Source organism: Manis pentadactyla, chromosome 13, assembly GCF_030020395.1.
Source record: "Manis pentadactyla isolate mManPen7 chromosome 13, mManPen7.hap1, whole genome shotgun sequence".
Taxonomy (NCBI): Eukaryota; Metazoa; Chordata; class Mammalia; order Pholidota; family Manidae; genus Manis; species Manis pentadactyla.
Genome location: NC_080031.1, coordinates 94,447,504 through 94,465,641, shown reverse-complemented (window position 1 = coordinate 94,465,641; position 18,138 = coordinate 94,447,504). Strand labels below are relative to the sequence as shown.

General features: G+C 44.0%; 3 protein-coding genes across 3 annotated transcripts; 1 reads left to right on the top strand and 2 right to left on the bottom strand.

The window, feature by feature from the left end:
• Positions 1 to 203: 203 nt before the first annotated feature.
• LEAP2 (liver enriched antimicrobial peptide 2) lies at positions 204 to 8,593 on the bottom strand. The gene is made up of 4 exons (XM_036907046.2): positions 8,456 to 8,593; positions 1,138 to 1,215; positions 798 to 937; positions 204 to 482 (listed from the first exon to the last, which is right to left on the bottom strand). The coding sequence occupies exons 2-4, from the start codon at positions 1,192 to 1,194 to the stop codon at positions 446 to 448; spliced, it is 234 nt and encodes a 77-aa protein (XP_036762941.1). The 5' UTR covers positions 1,195 to 1,215; positions 8,456 to 8,593; the 3' UTR covers positions 204 to 445.
• Positions 7,646 to 8,615, bottom strand: LOC118923343 (cytochrome b-c1 complex subunit 8). The gene is made up of 2 exons (XM_036907045.2): positions 8,456 to 8,615; positions 7,646 to 7,846 (listed from the first exon to the last, which is right to left on the bottom strand). Exons 1-2 carry the CDS (start codon positions 8,607 to 8,609, stop codon positions 7,752 to 7,754), a joined length of 249 nt encoding a protein of 82 aa, XP_036762940.1. The 5' UTR covers positions 8,610 to 8,615; the 3' UTR covers positions 7,646 to 7,751.
• Positions 8,616 to 10,956: 2,341 nt separating this feature from the next.
• On the top strand, positions 10,957 to 13,908 carry GDF9 (growth differentiation factor 9). The gene is made up of 2 exons (XM_036907036.2): positions 10,957 to 11,360; positions 12,581 to 13,908. The coding sequence occupies exons 1-2, from the start codon at positions 10,979 to 10,981 to the stop codon at positions 13,543 to 13,545; spliced, it is 1,347 nt and encodes a 448-aa protein (XP_036762931.1). The 5' UTR covers positions 10,957 to 10,978; the 3' UTR covers positions 13,546 to 13,908.
• The last annotated feature ends 4,230 nt before the right edge of the window (positions 13,909 to 18,138 follow it).

The following is an 18,138-nucleotide window of genomic DNA, read 5'->3' as shown; positions in this document are numbered from 1 at the left end:
AGCTTGCCAAAGTGGATCGCATGGCTGGTTCTAAGTTTTTGCCTTTATAAAGCCTGCCATTGTGTTATTTCTTGAAAAAATGTTAATTCTCACCATACTTACCAGAAGGAGAAGTTAACACGTCATTAAGCAACACCGTTTTTTTCTTAGTATACAAAGTGAATCTTCTCTCCCTCAAGAACTTGAATTCCAGACTGTCAGAATTTCAGTTTGAGAATTTAATAGTATAGGTAGAAAAATAAAGCCTGCATTAAATTTAGTTAATGCATATCTACATATCAGTGTTCTGAGTAGTTATGGAGACCAATTGAAAGCATACATCTACCTTTAAATATTAAAACACAAGATTGCTTCCCTTGTCTCCAGCCAAAATTTAGTTAAACAATATTCCACAAAAGAGGGCACTGTTGGACATTGAGTATATCATCTTCCCCTGGTATGCACATCATTCCTGGGCCACACTTAGGGAACAGCGTCTATTCCTATGGGGGAAGAAAAGGTGGTTTTAAGACAGGTGTGCCCGTGCCCAGAGTCTCCGCCGCCGCATTTCCTCCCTCTGCTTCACCTGATCAATCTACGGGGGGACCGAAGAAAGGAAAGGCGCCACTCTGTTGGCACCCATGCGGAGTTGTTCTGGGCTCTTAATTCCTGAGGCATTCTCTTCCATGGAGCTTCCAGCCTCAGCCCAAGCAGTCCTCTGTCCCAACTTTATTCTTAGATCCGTGTGTGTGCTTATCCCTACTTCGCCCAAATTCCCAGGCCTCTGGCCCAGCCCTGCTCTCAGGGTTGTGGAGTACCTGCAGAGCCTTGCGATGCACTCAGAGTCGTCCCGGCAAGAGGCTCCAATGGGCCTGAGGGAAACTCCTCTCCAAAACGGGGTCATTCTCCGCAGCCTTCTCTTTGCCGAACTTGGTGCCGGTATTGGGGAACCATCTACCTGTAGGGCCGAAACAGCTTCACCTCAGGTATGGCAGAGTTGGCACCCTGCAGCACTCCTTGGAAGAATGATCCCCTCCAGGACGCTGCAGACTCAGAGCAGCAGACCCATTCCTCAGGACCGAGTCAGACTCTCCAGTTCTGCTTCAGTTTTCCCATCACCACCGTCCCCACACGTCCACCCAATTATCCTTTCCTTACCTGGCCCAACAGCAGCAAGCAGGTCATGAGCACTGCAAAGAGTTTGAGGTGCCACATCTTGACAGGGGATGTTGGAACCTGAAAGCCAGGGATAGTTTCCACTTTGTTATAGACTGAAATCTGCCTCTTACGGTTGCCAAGGGAGATGGGGGCAAAGTTTATATTTGCAGTCAGGTTCGATTTAATAAGTTAATGTCTACCAGAGGAATGTGCCCAAGGCCTGCCTTTCAGGCACGTTGTATTTACTGATCTCTCATCTGGACTTTGAGTGATGCTGGCTTGGACCCTTTCACCCATTTTACCAAAAGTCAGCACTATGGCCTCCTTTCCCTTTAAAAGCCATGTTGAAGCCATTGAGGGAGACCGGGCACCTAGCCACATTTTGATTCCAAAATAGCTCAGTGAGATCACTAATGAAAATAGAATTCTAATAATGAGATCTTCACACATAGTGTTGATCCCTTTCAGCCTGTCTAGGAGAGAAGCGCCTTTGTATTGTGTTACAGGTAATTAGATGCGGCTCATATCTCCCTTGTGTGGGTGGATGCTTCAGTGGACAAGGTCTCTGGTGCCCCAGATCTTCCATTTGTATAAATGGACTGCCACCCTAATTACCTGCTCCAGGTCATCTCCCTGGAAGAATGGAAACCCAGCTGTGGAAAGTTCAAATTCTGGCCTCTCTCCCAGGGGAAGGGAGTTACTTGAACTACAGGTGAATTGAATGGATGAGTGTAGGTTGATTTTTTTGTTCTTAAAAACATGAATGAAGAGGTAGCAGGGGCCTCTTAAGTCAGTGGGAGTTTGGTGGTAGTAACAAATCACACTGCAAGACTTGAATTAGGGGCTTTCTTCCCAGTAGTTGAGTGGGGCCTTCTACAGAGCATATCCTTCCAGCAGGATTGGTCTTTCTAGACCAAGAAAGAGCATGTATCTAAACTGAATAGTTATGGGTACTCATTAAATGACATGAGTATTTTAATAAATTTGGGGGGAAAGGTATAAATTCTGAGTAAGGAGATTTATAGGGCACTAGTTCTTCCTGTGATTTGTAAGAAAAAGCCAACAAGACAAATGCAACAACACTTTTCACCTGGTGTCTCTGAAAACTTGGCTCCTATCTCTTCCCAAGGCCCTTAGCTTCACAGGTTGGATAGTTGGTAAGTGCCCACTCATTCCCCAAAGGGAAGTGAAGGAGATGCAGCACAGCTGAAGGTGGAGCAGGATGATTGCCAGTTCTCTTGCCAGAGAAGAGGGTGGCATGGTGGGCCTCCGACCTGGGGTTGGGCAGGGTGCAACACCAAAAGTGTGACATGGTTCTGGTCCTCTCGGGACCACGAAGCCAGGCCTAGAGACACCTCCACTGGCACTTTAGCAACACTGAGCAGCAGACCTATGCCAAACCCACCTAACCAATACTGCAACTTTTAAGACTAGTTTAATTACTCCTTCCCTTTACTCCGGAGCTTCAATCCCAGATGACCCTAGGTAGGGGCTTAACTAGGACCTTTTGGTGAATAAGAGGCTGAGTGGTGACCTCGTGAACATTGGGTAAGAACACAAATCTGATTAGATAAGCAAAAGCCTGAACAACGTGATGTCCTAGGGCTTGTTGGGTCTGTGGACTCAGTGCCAGCCTCCCCTTAACCTGCCTGGTGGGATGTGCCAAATGGGATTTGGAAACCACTACTTCCAAAGATGGTTACTTTCTCCTAATCCTCCATTTCTGCCTTCCTATACTCCAAGCAAAATTAAATTAGCCTTTTGTGTCAGTTTATAAAGCCAGTACTGCAGCCAAGGGAAGGGCCTAAAGCCAGAACCCCTGAATATGGGAAAAATTCATCAACATGGGTGTTTTAACAGCAGAAGCCTTTACCCCAAGCCTCTTATCTTGTATGGCATTCTTCTTCCACAAAGAAAAGACCCATTAGTTGCTGTCTATGGAAAGAACCACTATTAGAGAAGGTATTTTAACATAATAGCTACACTAACTACTTTTACTCAAATTAAATATGGAGTAAGTAAAAATCATGCTTTTAAAAGCAAAGTGGCAAGCAAAACAGCAGCAAACTCAGACTCCAAGAAGGGACTAGCCGGTTACCAAAGGGGAGGGGTGGGGGAGGGAGGGAGAAGGGCATCGAGGGGTATTATGATTAATAGACATGGTGTGGGGGATCATGGGGAAGACGGTGTAGCTCTAAGAAGACAAGTAGTGACTCTGGCATCTTACTAGGGAGGACTTGATAATATGAGCGAATGTAGTAACCACATTGCGTTTCATGTGAAACTTTCAAAAGAGTGTATATCAATGATACCTTAATTAAAAAAAAAAGTGGTCCAGACAGCATTAAGCTGTAGTGACAGCAGTCATCCACAACTATCCACACCCCTTGAATAGTTGTGAAGGGCTATTCCTGAAAAAAAAGGAAGGCTCTCTACAATCAAATACTTTGCTGAATGAATAAACACATAACTACATCTTTCTTCCTCCAGCAGAAAGGTCTAAGCAGCCTCTAATTTCAGCCGTAAGGAGGCAGGAGCCAGGGGTCTAGGTAGGGTAACTGAGGACAGGCCAGCCCATCCCTCTGTGGGCTTGTCCCATCAAAAAAGATGGGAGTAGATCTCTGAAGCCTCTCAGGCACTGAGATTTAGGGGTTAAATGATTTATTTATAAGAAGAAAATGAGACCGAAGCATGTTTGACAGCTTACAGCTTGGTAACTCTGAATACAGCTCCCTGGGATTTTCTGCTCGGGGAAGTGTCTGGGATGAAATGGGAGCATGTACACATTAAAGGCTGTTTGAAACACATTCCAGGTAGAGAGATCACTGGGTCTTGGCAAGTAATTGGAAACATTTTTGCTGTCTCTGAGCAGGAAATGCCTAATAAAACAGGAGATTCTGAAATGGAGAAACTTTTCCAGGTAGAACTCCCAATATAGGGTCAAAGTGTATTTGCTTTTTTGCCAGCTGGAACTGGCAGACTTCTGGGCTTGCACTTAGATAAGCCTGCACCTCACGGACTGTCTGGCAGTTCTCTTAGTCACATTCTGCCACCCAGATAAAAGCCCTGGTGGCAGGAACACTGTTGGGGGAAGAAGGGCTAAATGAGCAAGAGGTTGTGTCCCGGCAGGAGGGAAGGAGCCCCGCATGCAGAGCTGGACACTCCAGGATGGTTCCTAGGCACTGAAGCAGGGGTCCCTTTGCAAGACTCTGCTCCAATTTTCCTTTTTACAGATTTCTGCAGATAGGTTAGTCCCTAAAATGATCTGATTCCATATCATGTACATGAGCAGTACAACTCCCCACATTCCACGCCAACTGCCTCAGCACCCTGCTACCCAGAGCTCCGTCCCCAAGCTTAGAGAGCAAAGCCCTTTGGTGAGACAGCTTAAAACAGCCTTTAACAATGTCACGGAAATGCTGCAGCTCAGCACATAACAAGGCTGACAGCAGGGGCTTCTCAGGAACTGTGGAATTAAAAGTATTCAGACCAACAGGCTCAGTGCCTGGCCTAGGCAGAGAAAGGGTAAGTTTTTGAGCTGGTATCTCCAAATAGGCCAGCCGACCAGGAATAAATAAAGTCTAAAGGTAAACTGAAGCCAAGATGGGAGGCTCCCTAGGAAGCTTGGGGCTAAAATCAGTGGAAGCCTGAGATTAACCACCTATCAAGGTAGTGGTCGTCCCCTGGCCCTCAAGACTTAAAACCACAAATTTTAGGATGGGTGGTGCATTTATACCTCCAGACCTGCAGCTTTTCATTAGATTCTTACAGGAGTCTATGACCCAAACAACTTGCAGATCAGGCACAAGCCCTGCGAATAAATTTGGATGAGACAAACACAAAAATTGGACATTTGGTGAAGCGACAGTGCATCATATAGCTGTCCTTGGTTAAAACCTGCACCACCCTCGCAGACTCAGCTATCACTCATTTTACTGTCACTGCAACCCTATGACTTTGTATTAACATGTCTACTTTATGGAAGAGAAGTTAAAAACTCAGGAAAGCAGGTTTCTTGCCTGTATTGCACACTGAGGAAGCAAGTTAAAGGATACGGGCCCAAGCCTGTCAAGTCTCAGCTGTTCCTCCTTACCCTGCCTCACAATCAATGCAATTTGCCTTACCCCCTTTTTTAAGTATTTTAATTTTGGTTCCTAAAAGGCAAGAAACCACCATTAAGGGTAAGAAGGAAAGATACAGGCTGGGCTGGGAGCTGAGCCACACTGACAGTTGATGCTCCAGACCAGCAGGAAGTGTCCTTAGAAAAAAGGATGTTTGTCAACAAATTTGACTGGATCTATACTGTTGGAACTCAATCAAGAATTAGGAGAAGTGCAAATTGTAGCGCTCCAAAATCTTACAACTACAGACTATTTACTGTTAAAAGAACATAAGGGATGTGAACATTCCCCAGGAATGGGTTGTTTTAATTTGTCTGATTTCTCTCAGACTGTTCAAGTTCAGTTGGACAATATCCACCATATCAGATAAGTTTTCACAAATGCCTAAGGTGCCTAACTGGTTTTCTTGGTTTCACTGGAGATGGCTGGTAATTACAGATATGCTTTGGTTATGTAACTATACTCCTATTATGTTAATGTGTGTGCGCAATTTAAGTAGTAGCTTAAAACCTATACATGCTGAAGTTACTCTACAAGAAGATATGTCAAAGAAATAATCAATCTTCCCATGTTTTCTTCCACCTGCTACTTCTGTAGCTTTTCTTCTTCCTTCCTAATTACAACCCTTAAATAGAATTCGTGCCTCATATCAAATTTACCGAGTATCATAATTCTTCCAAGTGGTAAAGATACCTCAAGACAAATGCTGGGCATAGAAGCCACAGGGCATAAATATGCAAAGAAGTAAAAAGCTAACCTTTTCAAACAATAAGGCTTCCCTCTCACTTACCAACTTCACATTTCCCTGTATGGCCCCGGAAGATGACTGGTTAGCCAGAGACGGGTAAGATTCCTCAAGGGAGGAACAACCTAAGACAGGCACAGTCGCAGGGGGGTCATCAGGTGAGAAATTGGGGATCAACAGAGGTGAGGCTTAGAACCTCACCCCCCCCCGTTCTGAGAGAAATCTTCTGCATACGTGGATGTTTTATTGCCCTGGTCTAGCTTGGATTAACACAGTCTACAAGCACACACCTGATCATCTACATTTGCTCTCTTACAACACTAAACTATGTTTTCTACCTTTATCTTGTATCTACCTACCACTTCAGCATTTTATTAAAAATAATAATAATAAAGAGAGAAATGTGGTATCCACATATAAATCAAGTATAAAAACCAAATGAGTATTCATATTTGAACTGTTTATAGTTCATAATGCATGAGCAAAACCGAAAGTTTCTGTGATGACTGCCCTTGTACTGTTCACCATGTAACTTATTCACTATGTAAGAACTTGTTCGTTATGCCTCAGAAGATTGGAGACTGACGAAAATTAGGCTTGGGGTGGATTAATGATTGTGCATTGAGCATTGACTCCCCTATACAGAATTTTATTGTTGTTAACAACCATTTGATCAATAAATATGAGAGATGCCCTCACAAAAAAAAAAAAAAGTATACACTTCCAGTGATAAAATAATAAGTAACCGGGATGTAATGAATATAGTCAAGATATTGTAACAGCTTGGTATGGTGATAGCTGGTACCTAGAATTGTCATGTATATAAATGTTGAATCACTATGTTGTACACCTGAAACTAATGTAATACCGTGTGTCAACTACCCTTCAATAAAAAAATAATTATCTACAAAAAAAAAAAAAAAGAAAAAGAAAAAAGGATGTTTGTAGGAATAGACCAGGAAACCAGAGGCATAAAACTGCCAAACCTATCCTTACCTGTTCTACTAAAAGTAATTCAAAGACTCTAGAACAGGGGCAAACTTCTTACATAAAGGTCCAGAGAGTAAATATTTAGGCTTTCTGGGCCATATATGGTTTTAAACCAGTTAGCAGCCTGGTACAAACAGGGCCAAAGGATCCCTCACCCACTCCTTTTATAGCTAACTTCCCCACAGGCTAAAGAAGGTCTGCCTTAGGAAGAAAGGCATTAGCACAGCTTCAAGAACACAAACTTTAGTGCCAGACTCCACTGTTCACTAGCTGCAGATTACTTACCCTATCCATGCCTGTGTCCTCTGCAAACTGAGTGTAATGATGATACTTAACTCCAAAGGTTTAGAATAGCTTGTAAAGGACTAAGAAGAGTACCCCCACACATAATAATTGCACTGTAGCTACTAGGTTTCACTATGGTAGGAGAGGGCAGGGAACCACCACTCCCAAAGGTCCATGCTACAGACAACTGATAAGCATGGCTGCAGTTCCTTTCTTGTAGATTAGAAGACAAAGTGTGAGCCCTGACCCTTCACCAAACTCCCAGACTAGCCACAATTGTTTAGGGACTCAGGCTGGGGAGAGGAGTTTATACGCTTGAATATTAGCAGTCACAACAAGGGTTCCACTCACAAAAATGAAAAATCACAACAGTGCAGCCCACAGTTTATTGTGTTTTCAATGCACTATCATGTAGACTCCTTTCCCAAAGAAGGGTCTTGCAGAGACAGGGAACCATTATCCAGGTGAGTTGCTCATTTGTCATTTTCATATGCAGCTGGGTTCTTCCTCTTGGATTTCTCAAACTCCTCGGTTCCCCATGTGTAGAGGAGATAAAATGCCACAAATGCTTTAAAAATCAAAAGAGTAAGCAGTGAACACATATAAGACACAGGTCCCAGTTCACTTTTCTGACTCACAGCAGATTCTGCTCCTGGTCTCCAATTTTGAGTCTCCACTTTTAAATCAGATGATCAAGCAAGGCTACATTACACACTCATTTTACAGGTGACCGAAGAAAGGGATCTGCTCAGGAAAATCTGTTGCCAAAAGTTCCCTATCTCCCCCTGCTGCATATTTCAATGAGCTAATTGACATAAATTCACATAACATGTCACCATTTTGAAGTGTACGTTTCTGTAGTTGGTAGCAAATTCACAATATCGTGCAACTACCTTCACTATCTGCTGCATATTTAACACAAAACAGTTCATAGTAAGAAAGAAGTGGGTAAAGATGACCTCAGGAGGAGACAAGTGATTTAGGGCCAAGGAGACAAGTTCTCCGTGACTCAGTTTCCTCATCTGTAGTACGAGGAAGGTGATAGGACTAGTCCAGGGACTTTCAGAACTGCAGAGTGCCTGCCGAGGGAGGGCGCTCACTGAGGGTACCCGCAGTCACTACTGTGCATGGGCGTGCAGCACCCCCCACCCACCCCCGTCCCGGCCAGGGCACTCACGGGGTGCGACCCGAAGGATGCATGCCCGAGTGCGGCGCAGCATGTTGGGGATGCCCCTGGTGAAGTAGTGCGGGAAGGCGCGCTGCTCGAACGGCGACAAGCTGTAGGTGATCACATGCCGCATCCGTGTCAGATGTCCAAACTCGAGGCCCATAGTCGCTGCGGCACCTGCAGGACCGAGGAAGCACAGGCGCAGGGCTCAGTCCGGGGACCCACCGCCAACCCCGGAGGTCCGGCCCCCCTCCCAAGCACCACCAGAATAGCGTCACCGGCCCTCACTCCGCACCGGGGTCACGACGCCCTCCACAGCTGCGGGAGCCTCGTCATCCGCCCGCCACTTCCGGGAGGACCCGAAGCCGCCGCGCGAGGCGGTGAAGTCACTTCCGGGAAATACCACTTCCTTGCTGTTTCCAGGGGGTTGCGCCGGGCCGGGTGGGCGGACGGGGCCTCGGGGGCCTGAGCGACCCTGGGCGCCGGGCTCCTCGCCCCGGGAGGCTCTCACACTTGCCAAGCCCCGGCCTTTCGGGGGAGCGGCTGGAAGCGGCCGGGGCCGAGGGGCGAAGAAGGGAAGAGAAAGGGGCCAGGCGCCTGAGGCCGGGGCGGCGCCACAGCGCGCCGCGTGGGCTCTGGGCCCGCTGAGACGGCGCCCCGTTGTTCTCAGACCATCAGCCACCTCGCCACCAAAACCCGGAACGCAGACACGGGGCTTCTCGTGGCAGCCGCCGTCCTAGAGTCCCCCGGCAGGGTGTAGAGCTTCTGAGACGGAATAAAAGCTTTTCCTCAACAGCAGCCACTAGAGCTCTCAAATAATTGTTAAGCGGTTGGTAAAAGGCTGCTAGTGGTGGCAGGAGGGAAGCAAGAAGCTACCTCCACAGCCGCCAGCTGCCCCCGAGACGGCTTGGCCTGGGGGCGGGGAGGGATGGTGCCCAAATTAACTCCTATTCCCAGAAACGCCAGGAGGCGTTTTCGGAAAGTGCTTTCTTTCTACTGAAGGCAGCTGCTCTCCTGAGTTTTCTACCTGATATATAGAGTGCCTGTAAAATCTCATTTAACAGTTTGGCTGGTTTTTTTTAACCCTGCTTACTAGCCACAGGTCAGGGAGGCTTACCGGGCAATGAACTTAAAATTTGTAAGCGTAACTTTTATTATCAACCTGGGTACTGCACAAACTGGTTCTGTATCTTGTACCATGAATAGAGGTTGACTTTCTTCGAGCATGTCGACTCAGAGGTGGCACTGGATATCCCGACATTTCAGCTATTGATGATGCACTTTTGTGTCGTTTTTCTAAAACCTAATCACCAGCTGGGTCTGAAAGGGTATCTCGCCGCGACCCTCCTTACCCAGAAGGACTCCGGAGACACGGGCCCACGCAATACACTTTATTATCTAAAAGAGAAAGTGGCCGCCCCTAGAGAGAGGGAGAGAGCAGCTGCGTGGTGCAGTCTTATGCCTTTTGTAGGGGCGGAGTGGAAATGTACCCCTTGGCCTGTTGCCTTGGGGGCGGGTCAGAATGTTTAGAAATAAGGTGAGGCCAATCCAGGCATGATTTTCACCGGCTTATGTGCTTGGGACCATGGGGTAAATGGAAGATAAATTACTATATTCTTATAGGGTCTCAGCTCTAAGGCAAGAACATAAATACCTATAATAGTTCAAAACGAAAATACCTTAGCAAATTCTACCACCATTTGAATGATTATTAAAAATAAGACTTTCATTTGTTTTGTACACCTGCAAACATCTCTAAACCAAAATACGTGTAAGACCAGACAAAGTAGAGACATCAAGACATTATATTTAAAAATGAGTCAAGGTTAAAGGTAATGTCCTCCTTTTTAAAGAACCTTGCAGGATTGCAATCACATATACTATATACTCAGTTACCTGGGAGAACCTGGCAACCTAACGGTTCTCTGCTCTCTGGAATTTCAATGCCAATTGGGATTTTCTTTCACCTTCTAAATCAACATGCAGTAAATAATAATTCTAAGCACCTTGAAGTGGGAGAGGCAATGAGGATGAAGGGACAGGAAGAGTAAACCCAATACCATAAATTGATTACCAACAGATCTGCCTGCCGTGGTGAATAATTAGCTAGCTTTCCACATGCCTGGGAAGTTTCAACAAGCACCTAAGGAACATTTTAAGAATCCTAATCTGTCTCAAAAAATGGGTGATTTTATTTTAAGATCATTCTTCAGTGTCTCTTAGCCTTTTAGCTACATAGTTCATTAGTATAACAATAACTTAAAAGATTTTAAATAAATGATAGGAAAAAGATGAAAGCAAAAATAACCAAATAAATCCATATCTGATGAGGACAGATTGAATGAATAGGGTGTTATCAGCTGTTTGATATGCAGCTGATATGAATTATCTTCAGCTGGCATCCCTGAGGTCTGATTGTAGAAGTGATGCCAGCCCACACACCTAAAATTTATTTAAGAGATCAACCCAGGCTCTTCCAGGCTTTTAGGAGGAAGACTGGTACAGGGAGATGCGCTCCTTGCTAGCCAAGCCATGGCACTTCCCAGCAAATTCTTCCTTTGGTTTTGCTGTTTTTCCTGGTTGTATTTTCCTATTAGCCATGGTTCTCAGACTTCTAGAGAAGTTCAGATTGCCGCTAGTGCTGAGTCGGGATCTGAGGCTGAGCTGCAGTCTCTAGATGGGAGAGACCAGTCTGGCCTCCTTCCCTCTCTCTTCAAGACTCTGTACGATGGGCAAGGTGGGGCCCCTAGGCTGCAGCCAGACTCCAGAGCTTTGCGCTACATGAAGAGACTATACAAGGCATATGCTACCAAGGAGGGAATCCCTAAATCCAACAGAAGTCACCTCTACAACACTGTTCGGCTCTTCACCCCCTGTTCCCAGCACAAGCAGGCTCCTGGGGACCAGGTGACAGGTTTGTAGGAGCAGATTGTTTAATGGGTGGAGGGAAGTTGGTAGATCTTTCTGCATTTCAGTTATAGAACGAAACTTGGTTTTACTTCTAGAATTGCATTTTATTTTGCCTGATACTCATCCAAATTCAAAGAAACCTGGTGCTTGACCTTGTGTTGTCTTGCTAATGAATTAAGGTGGGCTAATATGATAGAATTTTAGAGCTAGAGATGACTTAATGGCGCTAGAAACGAGGAAAACATGCTGGACAAGGTTAGCATCTTGTCCAAGGTCATAAAATCGAGACTGGAAATCAGGTATTTTGACCTCCAGTTGCTTTTTCTTGCCATTCTACTAATGCTAGCCTGGAAATGTGCCTAAAACATCTGGTAACTGTTGGTGTGCTCTGTTGAACAGTATATTTCCCTTTGCTTGGTGCTTTCTGTAAGAATGCTTAAATCCCCATCTGGAACAATAGGTCCTTACAAGAGTGAGGTGTTAGTCAACAATCTGACATGACAACCTTGGTGTTCTGTGTGTGTGTGTGTGTGTGTGTGAGTGAGAGAGAGAGAGAGAGAGAGAGAGAGAGAGAGAGAGAGAGAGAGACGGAGAAAGAGAAAGGTGCAGTACTTAAAAAAAAAATCTATATTCACTAGCTCATGACTTAAAACCCTCCTAACCCAGCAGGTCGGTTGGGGCTGTTTGAAACCCTCTTTCCGTTATGTTCTATTTATTGTAGTGGTTTTAAAGTCTCCAATTGTTGTCAATCTCAAGCTTTCCAAATTAATTTAGACAATGAAGGTTTCTTTATTGACTCCATTCATTAGTGTTTAGAATGTCTTCTTAGCAAGCATAGTGTTTTATTACAGTTTTCCCTCTAGAGGCTCTCCAATGGAAAAATACTGCATTCCTTATGATCTTCCTCTGTTTGGAGCAAATTATTAAGATTCTGAAATTTTAGAATACAATGGTTCCCAGTTGTTTTAATTCACCCCTGGCTGTTTTGACTTTCTGATGATTTAAATAGCCAGTTGTAGTTGCTGGGAGTTAGTTATAGTGCCGACTACCTGCATTTTCTGTATAACCGCCCTCTCCACCCGCCTCCTGAGGCTTTTCTGAGACTTGAGGAAGTGGGAAAAGAGACGGGAGAAATCACATTACAAAGTAGTAATTCTTTGATTTCACTTCCTATCATGTTGCATTTGTATTCAAGCTCTCCTGGTGGGTTGTTTTTCTTCTCAGGAACCCTTTGGTCAGTGGACGTGCTGTTTAACCTGGATCGTGTTACCGCTGTTGAACACTTACTCAAGTCAGTCTTGCTATACACTTTGAGCAACTCAGTTTCTTTTCCCCTTGCTGTTAAATGTGTGTGCAACCTGGGGATCAAGGGACCAGAGGTTTCTACCAAGGCTCTCCCTGGAGCTCCATACTCACTTACCTTTAACTCGCAGCTGGAATTTAAAAAGAAATACAAATGGGTTGAGATTGATGTGACCACTCTCCTTCAGCCCTTAGTGGCCTCCAAGCAGAGAAGTATTCACATGTCTGTAAATTTTACGTGCGTGAGAGACCAGGGACGGCATCCTTCAGCACAGAACAGTTCCTCTGACAGGACTCCTCTGGGGCCCCCGTCACTGCTTCTGTATTTGAACGACACCAGTGCTCAGGCCTATCACAGCTGGTACTCCCCGCGCTACAGAAGGAGGCCTTCACAGCATCCTGACCCCGAGAGAGGTCTGTCTGCCTATCCTCTGGGAGAAGAGGCTGCTGGGAGTGTAAGGGCTTCCCGTCACCGGCGAGGTCAGGAAACTGTCAGCTCTGAATTAAAGAAGCCTCCCGTTCCAGCTTCTTTCAATCTGAGTGAATACTTCAAACAGTTTCTTTTTCCCCAAAATGAGTGTGAGCTCCATGATTTTAGACTTAGCTTTAGTCAGCTGAAGTGGGACAACTGGATCGTGGCCCCGCACAGATACAACCCTCGGTACTGTAAAGGGGACTGTCCGAGGGCAGTGGGCCATCGCTACGGCTCTCCAGTTCACACCATGGTGCAGAACATCATCCACGAGAAGCTCGATTCCTCAGTGCCGAGACCTTCATGCGTACCTGCCAAATACAGCCCTTTGAGTGTTCTGACCATTGAGCCAGATGGCTCGATCGCTTATAAAGAATACGAAGATATGATAGCCACTACGTGCACCTGTCGTTAACACAGGGTCCTCTAAGCTAAAACCTTGAGCCTTTTTGGCAAAGTAAATACAGTGCGTGTGCCCATCTGCCCTTTCAGGAGAAAACTTCCTTTGTCAAATCTCTAAATATAAAGCAGTGTGTGTTGTATAAGGAGAAGTCTGGGTAGATGAGCACATTCTGTGGCATCTATCCATGTAAAGGGGCATTATCTGCCTTTGTATTTCCAAATGTAAATGAAATGTAATTATTTTGGGAGAGCTTTCTTTTCCCTGAGTGATTATTTTTTTTCTTTTCATGGGAGTCTGGTTTTTGATGTAAGAAAAAAAATCTTAACTAGCATAAATCTGGATTGAAACTGCAGTGCTAAACAGAGTGCAGAGTGCTGTGACTTCATTCAACGGAATAAATGTCTGTCAGTGGCATGAATTTTCTTTATGTGAGTGTGTTTTTTATTACTAAATAGAGATTGCTTTTAAACGGTCATTTAGGAGGGAGAGGAAGTGTATCTAAAAGCTAGTTTTGGCTCAACTTTTCCCCTTTTTTCGGAGTAAAAGGCTGACGTGTCTACCTAAATCCTGATCTAGGGAGGCCTGACCCACTCCCGCCGTACCTATGACTGGAGCACAGGGCTAACTCAGCTCGTTAGGTGCCTTGTAGGAATCAGTTGATTCACATCAAACAACACATTTGTCCCGTTTATTTAAAGGAGATTGGCTTGCAGATTTTTCCAAGAAAATTCAATGTCCAAGATTTTTTAAATGTATTTTCTCCTTTATAGATTTAAAACCTCTGACCCTCCTTTGGAAGAAAGTCAAAGAGCCTTTTTCCTTGTCTGTTTTGTTCTGCCCTTCTGCGGATTTCCCTCGGCTCCCATCACCCCACCCCCTGGGTTTCTTCCAGGTGGTTTTAAGGCTGCCCCCACTACCCTACGCTGGCAGTGACTGTGACATGGCAGAGCACGCCTGGCTAGGATACGAGGGCTTTTTCGTGGGTTTTCAATAAATCAACCTTGACAGAGCCCTACGAGGCACAGAGTCAGGGCCCAGGCAGTGACTTCTGATTCAGAGTTTCTAAAACCCTCATCTATAAACCAAAATTAACTCCTAAATACAAATCTTTTTCATTCTTGAAAAGGATCTTTTCTTAGTGCTTAGTGTCTAAAGATGGGATCTTGATGAAGATTGGGTTGAATCTGCAGATCAGTTTGGGGAACTGTTGCCATCTAAACAATGTTAAGCCTTCCAATCCATGAATGTAGGATGTTTTTCCATTTATTTCCATCTTTCATTTAACAGTGTTTTGTAGTTCTTGACAAATCAACAACTCCAGAGACCAAGAGATCTCTGAAATAAAAGGGTTAATCGAACCTTTACAGATGCAATCAGATAAGGACTGAGTCCTGGCCCAGGAAGTTTCTGCTCAACAGAAACAAGTCACCAGCCTTAGGAAACAGGAGACAATTATGAGGGGTCTCGGGGAAAGCAAGTTCTCTGAGTTTATTTGGTAGAAGGAAGGTGGGCTAATGTGGAGTGGGGAAAGTCCAGGCTGGTTAGTCCACAGAGAAGGCTGGTGGACGGGTTGATGATGGTCAGACAGTGTCGACGCAAGGGGGATGTGGTGCTTTGGGGGACCTTCCAGAGGATTGTTGAAATCTTTTCATCCAGGAATGTGGAGTTCCTGACTAGCTACAGCCTAAGGCTATTGACTGATGACCATCCATTGTCTCTCCCTAATTCTCTGGCCTTAGGTCACTTAATTTAGGACACTTCAGAATTTTTCCTTATTCTCAAGTGTAAATTTTGCACTTTTATTACATTTATTTCCATGTATTTTGTTTTTGATGCTATTGTGAATGGAATGTCTTAATTTCATCTTCTACTGCTGACTTGCACACACACTTCTGACCTGCACGTACTGACATAAATGCTCTGTTATCTGCTTATGATTTTTTCCTTTCAGAAATGTTTCTCAGAAAAATGAGACAGAAGTTTTAGGTGGCCCAGTTTTCAAATAACTTTGCCATCTTGTGTAACTCATTAGTCTTTTGTAAATGAGGCTGCAACTCTGAGGTGATGGTGTCCCAAAGGTTTATGTCCTGTCTGTCATTCTTAGGAGTAAAAAATAATGGGAAGGAAAGGGCATGAATAGTAGTGGAAATATACAATCAAACTTATTTGACGGCACATTTCTCTAAAATATGGCTGTTTTCAAATGGGCCACATGAGAGAGATGTCAACTTAAATGATTTTTTTCCTGAAACAGGAATTTATTTTTCTTTTTTTCATGGCCTAGTTTTGTGGCTGAACGTGGAATGCCATGTGCAAGATGAAGGTTTCAAAAGGAAGGAAAAAAAGGTGTAGTTCTGATGAAACTATGGGTCAGTGCCAAAATTAGCTGAAAAATAGTTTGTTGGTAGGTGAACTCTAAAATGGACTTAACTTTGAAAACTTTTGCATGGTGGTTTGATGCCACAGCTGAGTAATGATAACTTGAATGATAAGCTTGACATTTTTTTCTTATTTTTTAGGCTTTCATTGTAAATTAGTTTCTTTTCATTCATAGGACACTGTTAATATTTAGAGCTGATATATCTGCTAAATTTAAACTTAAAAGATTCTTTTCTACACAATTGAGGAGGATGTACTAGTCTCCCAACTGCTTCCTGCATGTGAAACCTGTTTTCTTCAGTTACTCTTATAAAACCTGCTACTTTAGAAACTAAATGAGAAAGGACACCAGAGATTTAAATCTGGAAATTCAAGGATGAGGTTACATTTGCCTTAAATAGATGCATTCAGCTTTGGTATTTAGTCCAGATGAGATATGAGGTCACCTAATGTGATGAGCACCTCAGTAGCCAGGGAACAATGGGCAGGTCAGGAGCTGGCTTTACCTTCAGCTCTGAATTTCTGGCTCTTTTATCAGTTTAAATCAACTCCTCTGCTATGTGGAATACTTTGTGTTTTACTAATCAGCTTCAAGGGCAGCAGCCACTCGATTTAGAGCTCAGTTGAGACAGTCCGTGGGAAAAATAAAGTTGCTCTTTCATGCGATAAAAGAAGTTTTTGTGGTTATATGTGTGATAAAAGAAAAATAGCCGGAAGAATTGGTTTATATCAAAATTTTAAGTGCTCAATTTTATTTTATTTTTTCTTTTTTTTATTAAGGTATCATTGATATGCAATCTTATGCTCAGGTTTCACATGAGAACACTACATTCCCCCCTATTCTGAAGTTCCTACCACATACACTGCAGTCACTGTCCATCAGCATAGTAAGATGCTATGGAGTCACTACTTGTCTTCTCTGTGCTATACTGCCTTCCGTGTGTCCCCCCTATATTATGTGCACTAATCATAATGCCCCCTTTTCCCCCTTATCCCTCCCTTCCCACCCATCCTCCACAGTCCCTTTCCCGTCGGTTAGTCCATTCTTGGGTTCTGTGCATCTGCTGCTGTTTTGTTCCTTCAGTTTTTCTTTGTTCTTATACTCCACAAATGAGGGAAATCATTTGGTACTTGTCTTTCTCCACCTGGCTTATTTCACTGAGCATAATACCCTCCAGCTCCATCCATGTTGTTGCAAATGGTAGGATTTGTTTTCTTCTTATGGCTGAGTAATATTCCATTGTGTATATGTACCACCTCTTCTTTATCCATTCATCTACTGATGGACACTTAGGTTGCTTCCATATCTTGGCTATTGTAAATAGTGCTGCGATAAACATAGGGGTGCATATGTCTTTTTTTATTATTCCGACTTTTTAAAATTAAGGTATTACTGATATACACTTATGAAGGTTTCACATGAAAAACAATGTGGTTACTATATTCACCCATATTAACGAGTTCCCCCCGATACCCCATTGCAGTCACTGTCCATCAGTGTAGTAAGAGTCACTACTTGTCTTCTCTGTACTACACTGTCTTCTCCATGATCCCCTCCACACCATGTGTACTAACCATAATACCCCTCAATCTCTATCTCCCTCCCTCCCCATCCGCCCTACCTCACCCCTCCCCTTTGGTAGCTGCTAGTCCCTTCTTGGAGTTTGTGAGTATGCTACTGTTTTGTTCCTTCAGTTTTGCTTCATTGTTATACTCCACAAATGAGGAAAATCATTTGGTATTTCTCTTTCTCTGCCTGGCTTATTTCATTGAAAATTATACTCTCTAACTCCATCCATGTTGTTCCAAATGGTAGGATTTGTTTCTTTCTTATGACTGAATAGTATTCTACTGTGTATATGTACCACATCTTCTTTATCCATTTATCTATTGATGGACACTTAGGTTGCTTCCATAGCTTGGGTATTGCAAATAGTGTTGCAATAAACATAGGGGTGAATATGTCTTTTTGAATCTGATAACTTGTATTCTTTGGGTAAATTCCTAGGAGTGGAATTCCCGAGTCAAATGGTATTTCTATTTTTAGTTTTTTGAGGAACCTCCATATTGCTCTCCACAATGGTTGAACTAGCTTACATTCCCACCAGCAGTGTAGGAGGGTTCCCCTTTCTCTGCATACTCGCCAGCATTTGTTGTTCTTAGTCTTTTTGATGCTGGCCATCCTTACTGGTGTGAGGTGATATCTCATTGTGGTTTTAATTTGCA

What these genes read in the sequence shown, in the direction of transcription:
- LEAP2 (XM_036907046.2), bottom strand. Translation starts at nt 1,194, where the DNA reads ATGTGGCACCTCAAACTCTTTGCAGTGCTCATGACCTGCTTGCTGCTG. An exon ending in GCTTGCTGCTGTTGGGCCAG is followed by an intron (nt 938 to 1,137) that starts GTAAGGAAAGGA and finishes TCGGCCCTACAG; the next exon opens with GTAGATGGTTCCCCAATACC. An exon ending in TGCATCGCAAGGCTCTGCAG is followed by an intron (nt 483 to 797) that starts GTACTCCACAAC and finishes CTTCCCCCATAG; the next exon opens with GAATAGACGCTGTTCCCTAA.
- LOC118923343 (XM_036907045.2), bottom strand. Translation starts at nt 8,609, where the DNA reads ATGGGCCTCGAGTTTGGACATCTGACACGGATGCGGCATGTGATCACC. An exon ending in CATCCTTCGGGTCGCACCCC is followed by an intron (nt 7,847 to 8,455) that starts GTGAGTGCCCTG and finishes TGATTTTTAAAG; the next exon opens with CATTTGTGGCATTTTATCTC.
- GDF9 (XM_036907036.2), top strand. Translation starts at nt 10,979, where the DNA reads ATGGCACTTCCCAGCAAATTCTTCCTTTGGTTTTGCTGTTTTTCCTGG. An exon ending in TCCTGGGGACCAGGTGACAG is followed by an intron (nt 11,361 to 12,580) that starts GTTTGTAGGAGC and finishes TTTTCTTCTCAG; the next exon opens with GAACCCTTTGGTCAGTGGAC.